The 7,548-nt window shown below is 45.6% G+C and overlaps 1 protein-coding gene across 2 annotated transcripts in view; it reads right to left on the reverse strand.

Moving 5' to 3' along the window:
* Nucleotides 1-7,548, reverse strand: part of vps35l (VPS35 endosomal protein sorting factor like) — a 56,408-nt gene that overhangs the window by 16,975 nt on the left and 31,885 nt on the right. For both annotated transcript variants that reach the window (XM_014027506.1, XM_014027505.1), the window contains exons 15-22: nucleotides 5,322-5,433; nucleotides 2,202-2,318; nucleotides 2,073-2,126; nucleotides 1,930-2,010; nucleotides 1,781-1,843; nucleotides 1,605-1,690; nucleotides 1,454-1,534; nucleotides 1,301-1,364 (exon numbers count right to left, since the gene is read on the reverse strand). In XM_014027506.1, coding sequence (XP_013882960.1) covers nucleotides 1,301-1,364; nucleotides 1,454-1,534; nucleotides 1,605-1,690; nucleotides 1,781-1,843; nucleotides 1,930-2,010; nucleotides 2,073-2,126; nucleotides 2,202-2,318; nucleotides 5,322-5,433 — 658 coding nt within the window. The remainder of the gene's footprint in view (nucleotides 1-1,300; nucleotides 1,365-1,453; nucleotides 1,535-1,604; nucleotides 1,691-1,780; nucleotides 1,844-1,929; nucleotides 2,011-2,072; nucleotides 2,127-2,201; nucleotides 2,319-5,321; nucleotides 5,434-7,548) is intronic.

Genomic DNA, 7,548 nt, shown 5'->3' on the forward strand with positions numbered 1-7,548 from the left:
GGTTAGTCACATGCAAAAGAGGGCCATCGCCTAACAAAAGGCTTGATTAGCTCTATTGTTCAAAAGGTGTGAATCAGGGCCCCAACAATACGCAACACAAAGAGGGAAAGAGAGACAAAAACAAGGGGACGTTGAACCCCCGCTTGCATTCACTACGTACACATAACACGACACGGGTCAGGTGACGGGGCACATGACCCTCTATGAACAATAGAGCCAATCAAGCCTATTGTTAGGCGATGGCCCCCTTTTGCATGTGACTAACCTGTTTGTTCAGGTGGAGGCGGAGCTTATAGGACTGAGTTTCACCTGAAACTCATCAGACTGAAGAAGTCTCTTATCAAGTATTGAACTCCAGCGTTTAAACTTTTTTTTTTAAAAAGGAGCTCCGATTGTAAAGTAAAATAAATTAATACAGTACATACAAAATTTTAGTATGGATTACAAACGTTAACTGTTTTTGCTGGGACAGGGAGTTCTAAACATTGCCTTCCTGCTACGTAAGCAGACACAAAGCATTGTGGGAAATCAGAACCATGACCTAAAGCAACAGTCAGCAGGATGAATACCTTCACAATAAGAGTGTTTATCTGGGAGGGGTGCTGTTGGATRGATCACATGTGTTGTGATTCATTGACAGTCATACCTTCCGTTATGATCACTGGTAGATAATTAGTTATTAGCGGTACTGCATTTTAATTTTAGAAAGCGCAAATCTGCTTATGAATTATAAAAATTAATAAAACCGCTAAAGCACAAATGAAATATTTATGTCCGCAATTAGTGGATTTGGGCTTTAACGGGCTGGTGCTCACCACTGTTCAGATCCAACAGTTCAAAATGTGAATTCTTGTCATTTTTCAACTGGTCTTAAACTTTTGACCAGGAGTGGACGTCTCATACTTCATGTGTTGTACTGAGTGATTCAACAGAAGAGAAGGTCATTTCATATAAATAACTACAGATCCATGAAGGAGGAATGAGGTTCAGCACATGGCTGCCCTCCTGCACAGCTGCTTTGGTGAAGATCAGCTAACTGAGGAATGACTGCAGTGACGGACAGATTACTGTACATGGTGCAGTGAGGCCTGTCACCTGTCATCACGTCTTCTATCTAAAGACATGATCAGAGGGGTTTTGAGCCAGAACATCCCATACTTTATGCTGTACTTTGTTCCTCCCCTTCAGGGAACATTAGCTCTTTGCATAACATTAAGTTTCTGTTGTTTAATCTGAACGATACCCACTGCATTCAGAATAACAGATGGAACCAGTTTCATCTATTGAAGCTCAGTCTCACCATGCGGATGAAGCCGATGATCAGCAGAGACAAAGATCTCTTCTCATCCTCAAGAGTCAGAGCGCTATGACACAAAAACAGAGAAGATGCTGATGATCTAAAGAGCAGCTGACAAATGACAACATGCTCCTGCAGTAAGAAGCAGCCCTTTACTTCACAGAGTCGTGCATGGTTTTACAGATGTGCAGCATGGCGTTGAGGATGACAGGGTCTCTGGTGACCTCCACCTGATGTCTGCAGGAACAAAACAGAACGAATTCTACTCAACTAAACATGGTCCATGATCTCTGTTAAACTGACTCACTTGATGAAGACTTCCATGATGGATTTGCAGACCTCCACCCTCACATTGTCCTTCTGGAACATGTCGAGGAATGGCAGGAAACGCTCCTGAGGAACAGACATGTGAAAAACCTATGGAACTGAGGCCCAGTGATGGAACCAGTCCACAGTTCTTTCATGGGTTTTATAACTCCTCACCATGGAGAAGAGCACAGAGAAGTCGTGGGAGTAGGTAAGGATCTTCCCCATCACTGACTGCAGCTGTATGCAGAACAAACACAACCCAGTCACTACAGAGCAGACAGACCGAGGAGCAAGCATCAAATCAGGGTGTGTCCTCCTCCAACCTGAGGGTAGGCGTCCTCGAAAGCTCGGTCCGGAGTCATGTGTTTGATGATGTCAGCCAGAACTGTGTTCACTTCCCGCTTCTGTGAGCGACAAAACAATTAACTGATCCTGTTGCAATGAAGAGCAGGTGGTTTTAACTCACCGTGAAGTGTCGGCAGGTGAACTCCACCCAGATCTCAGCACAGTTGATGTAATCCTACAAACATTAGAGTTCATGAGTGACAGCAGGTTTTTGCCTTTGTTGGTGAAAGCCAGAGTAAACCGTACGGACCTGAGAACTGCGGACTTTAGTGATGACTTTCCAAGCTTCGTTGAGGATCGTCAGCCTCTCTGACTCTGGAGGATCTGCACACGCCAGGCTGCGACCAAGTGACCCGAACAGTAGATGCTGCAGAGGAGCCGATACCCCCAACAGATGTTGTTACGAAAAGAAAAAGCTCTCAGCCCATATTTTCTATCAGCTTTTCTGCTCTAAAGGTTTCTATTTTTGAAAACCCAATTCTGAAAAAGTTGGGATGTTGTGTAAAACATAAAGCAGAATGCAATGATTTGCAAATCTGATAAATTTATATTTTATGCACAATGAAACACATTAAACATACCAAATGTTGAAACTGAGAAATTTTGAATTTGACGGCAGCAACACATCTCTACACACAGTAGAAACAGGGCAACAAAAGGCTATAAATATAAGTGGTATAAATAAAAAGATGGAGGATCATTCTACAGTTTATTAGGCTTAAACTCTCAGATGTAAATATGGGCAGAGGTTTATCAGTCTGCAAAAAACTGTCTAAACCCAAGTGTTGATTGGTAGAGAAGAGGGTCTCTGCAGAACATGTTGTCTTGTGGACGGAGACGGCCCTATTCATGATTGGTGGAGGTCTTGATGTGGGTAGAGACAGCCCTACTCGTGATTGGTGGAGGTCTTGATGTGGGCAGAGACGGCCCAACTCGATTGGTGGAGGTCTTGATGTAGGCAGACGGCCCTACTCATGATTGGTGGAGGTCTTGATGTAGGCAGACGGCCCTACTCATGATTGGTGGAGGTCTTCATGTGGGCAGAGACAGCCCTACTCATGATTGGTGGAGGTCTTGATGTGGGCAGAGACAGCCCTACTCATGATTGGTGGAGGTCTTGATGTGGGCAGAGACAGCCCTACTCGTGATTGGTGGAGGTCTTCATGTGGGCAGAGACGGCCCTACTCGTGATTGGTGGAGGTCTTGATGTGGGCAGAGACGACCCTACTCATGATTGGTTGAGGTCTTGATATGGGCAGAGACAGCTCTACTCATGATTGGTGGAGGTCTTGATGTGGGCAGAGACAGCCCTAGTCATGATTGGTGGAGGTCTTGATGTGGGCAGAGACAGCCCTACTACTCATGATTGGTGGAGGTCTTGATGTGGGCAGAGACAGCCCTACTCGTGATTGGCAGAAGTCTTGATGTGGCATCCCGCCAGCCTCTGCCCCTTCCTCCTCTCCTTTTAACTACACCATAGAACAACACGCATCAATAGCACATTTGAGGGTGGGTGTGTGTGTGTGTCGAGTCTTCTTTTATTCATTTATTTATTTCTCACTCCCCCGTTTCCCGACTTACGTCTGGGGGTGGGGCCCTGGTGGGGGCACGCCACCAGGTGGGGGCCTGTACTGATGGTGGACTGGGAGCTTGGGGGTGCGCCGGGGGTCGGGCTTGCGCTCTGGCTTCCCTGGAGCTGCTTGGACTCCCGGGATGTAGCTCCTAGTTGGCGTGGTTGGCCTGCTGGCCAGTATGGTCACCGGGCTCCGGCGGGTGTCGGCTGAGGGTGTACCCCTGGCCGTTGGCGGTGGTTGGGGGATATTCGGGGCGTGGCCTTGCTGGGGCGGGGGTGGCCGATCGGGTCGGCACGGTCCAGGCCGGGCTTGGCCGTCTGCTCCTCTCCACCCCAGGACAAATGGGTTTACCTCCTGGGTTTGGGTGTGGGCTGCCCTCTGCGGGGGGCAGGGGCATACCCTGGACCTGGGGGGCATAGAGTGTGTATCGGGAGTGTGAATGGAGTGTGGTGTCTATATTGTATGTCTTTGAATGAGTGGGTGCGAGGATGAGGGTGGGATTGTATGATTGTGTTTGTGTATGCGTGGGTATGTGTCAGACTGGGACGTGGACTTCCTCCTCCCCTGGTTCGTTTGTCACCCCATCCCATACCGCCAACTGGTGGGGGTGCCTTGCTCACCGGCGCACGGATGGCTCTTGGCAGAGATGGCCCTACTCATGATTGGTGGAGGTCTTGGTGTAGGCGGGGATGGCCCTACTCGTGGAGTAGCTTAGTCTAGTCGGGCAGGAAGCAACTTTAATCGTAACTTGAGAAAGGAAGGTGCTAGCTGTCCGAAATTTGAAATCCATACATATGGAGGGACGAATAACAATTTGGATCAGTCAAAACATCCCTAACCAGCTTGTAAAAAGATAGCTAAAAATCCATATGAATATTAGTCTTAATTTGAGACAGGAAGAAGCTAGCCACATGAAATTTTAAGTCAAATTATGATTACATTTTCACAATAATTTTTATTTGAGTCATTGTTTTGTTTTAAACTGTACCTAGACAGTCAATAAATCATATTTTTTTACTATTATTACTTCCTTTGCCCCACAAGACATCAATCTAACCAATCACAGTTAGGGTAAACTCTGCCCACATCAAAACCTACGCCAATCACGAGTAGGGCCGTCTCCGCCCACAAGACAACATGTACTGCAGAGACCCCAACTTGGAAAAATGCCAGTTTTATATTACTAATCATCATAAATGACCTTGAACTTTGATCCTTTGATGCCCAAACCTAATCAGACTGAGTACTACCCTAATGGAGTTACTATGGAGTACATATATAATTTCGTTCAGGAGATATTATGCACACAAGCCCATCCATCACACTGCAATAACACACAGATAGAGAACAGTCTGCCACCGGCCCGAGTGGGCGGAGCCATAATTATTGGGAAAATGTCAGAATAATGATCCTCAGTGAAAAACTTGGAATACTTTCAGTATTTCATCACCTACAGTTTATAGTATCATTAAAAGACTTTTATGATTCTGGAAAAATCTGTGTGTGCAAAGGACAGTTTAGAAAGAAAACAATGAATGTCTACAATCTCCAGGACCTCAGATCTGATTCTGCCATTAAAATGAGAAAACACTGCACAGTTTCTTAGTTTAAACATTTGACATGTATATCCTGTTCCATTGTGAATAAACTATGGGATTTTAAGATTTGCAGGTGGTTGCATTCTGCTTTAATGAAGGTTGTACATTAAACAGTTTGAATACCGTCTTTACAGGTCTACACATAAACATGTAAAAAATGAAATGAAATGTGTAATAAATAAAATCACGAATTCTGACCTTTGGGAAACCAGACTCATCACAGTCTTTTATCATACTGATAAAGTCAATGGCTCTGACTGCAACAAATTCTGGCCTGAACGCCCTCATGACTGAATTCAGGAGCAATGCACTGGAAAAAACAAAAACAAAAAACAGAAAATAATTTATCTTATTGATTAAAAAATACCAAAACAACATAAATGAGCTAACCTGTAAAATGACTCAATAAGACCCAATTCATACTGAATGATGACGCCCACTACAACGCTCAAAACAGCTGAACCTGGAGGATATTTCAGGGTCTTGAAAGCTCTTCAAGCAGATGCACACTGCTCCACATCATCAGGCTGTAAGCCAGACTGTGCAGCACCACCGGCGGGGTCCCCTGTCGGTTTTAGATATGGTACCACCATCATGTCTGTTCTGACCAACACATGACAACTCTGTAGCAACAGTAAAAAATGTCTCCAAGCCAGGAAAACTGCCAGTAATCCCAGGTAATTTATGTGCACATGACGGAGCATCGGGGGTCAAGTCCCGTTTACACAACTCCCCTCGAAAATGGCTCCCAGCTCTGCTCCACTCGTCCTCTGTTGGATTTGAGTTAGCAATTGTGACAGGCTGTTCAGTCTCTTCTGCCCCAGGAAAGTGTACCTGGTGGAGATGTTGAAGCACACTTGTCTGTGTGACTGTCAATCCTTCATTCACAAAACTTTGTCCAAGAAAGTCTCTTACAGTCCCTTAAAACACTTTTATAGTGATTGCGGGACTGTACATACTGTTGCCACCTGGTTTTACTTGGTTGGGACCTGTGCCGTCGCCATTTACATCTTACTGCCTTGAGGAGGCCAGACAACTCTGGAGTCCACCAGGCCGGCTGCTTTGATGGCCTCCAGACTTTCTCCGGACAGGCAGACTTGTAGTCAGATTGCACAGCATCAGTCATGTTTGTGACCTCTGTCTCAAAGTCTTGCACAGTTTTGATCCTGGCAATTCTCCCACCCATCAACTGGGATAGACTGTTGATAAACAGATTCCAGTCAATGTTTTTTGGTTTCTGTAAGTGGCTGGGTATGGTTTCCCTATCTTCAACTTAAACTGAATTTGTCGATGGCCTGACATGGTTTCATCTGGGGATACTTCCCAGTCACATACTTTGTTTACCAGGTCCGTAGACCCGACTGTTATATCAATGACCTCCTCCATATTAACAGTTTGAAAGGTAGGTACATTGCCCTGATTAAAGACTAGCAGGTCTTCTGTCGGCAAGTATTCTAACAGAGATCTGCCTCTAGGGTTAATATCAAAGCTCCCCCAGCACACATGATGGGAGTTGGCATCACAACCAGTGAGTACCGGGAGACCCTTTTCTTTAGCATAATCAACTATAGCCACAAACTCCTGGGATGGAGGCGGCTGCTGTGAATCAAATGGCAAATAAACAGAGGCTGTAATGATCGGTCTGGATTTACCATTTGCCTGAATGTCCAACTGCACTGCTACAGCATCACCTGTTGTTAGGTGGAGCAGTGCAGTGTATCTTACACCTCTTGTCAGTACTACTGCTGCTCTAGGTCTGCGGCTGCTCACATCATATAGAAGTGTGCCCCCAGGGAATCCCAGGCCTCGTACCATAGACTTAAATATCCAAGGTTCCTGGATCAAGGCTATGCCTGTATGCATCCTACTAAGGTACACAACAATGTACTGGTATCTTTACAATGAGCCTTGCAATCATTTGTAACTGTATATAACTGAGCTATTAAAGACTTGTTTTTCAGACCACTGTGAGAAGCCTGCATGCTGTATCACAGACTTGCCTCCTCACTGCAAGAATAAAGCTGTCAGCTACTAAACTGAAGAAATCTCAGCTCTGTTTTAACTTAATAAATTTATCCAACAGCTTTTTATCTTCGTAATGGCGGTGTACCAAGGTCCTGAGTGGAGCAGGATGGCAGCATACTCATGATATGGCGTGGGCCATGGTTACAACTGTTATTCTGACAAGGTCATGGAGAAAACAGAGTGCAGATGTGATACCCTTAATGGCACCCTGACGTGGTCTGAGAGGGTGGTGTCAGAGTGGGCATACAAAACGTATTGAGGGAGCAAAAAGCATTTTGGGTACAAAGGGAAAAAGATGTAATAAAATTCCATCCATCCATCCATCCATTTTCTTCCGCCTATCCGGGGTCGGGTCGCGGGGGCAGCAGCTTCAGAAGGGAGGCCCAGACCTCCCTCTCCC

Source organism: Austrofundulus limnaeus, unplaced genomic scaffold (assembly GCF_001266775.1).
Source record: "Austrofundulus limnaeus strain Quisiro unplaced genomic scaffold, Austrofundulus_limnaeus-1.0 Scaffold656, whole genome shotgun sequence".
Classification (NCBI taxonomy): Eukaryota; Metazoa; Chordata; class Actinopteri; order Cyprinodontiformes; family Rivulidae; genus Austrofundulus; species Austrofundulus limnaeus.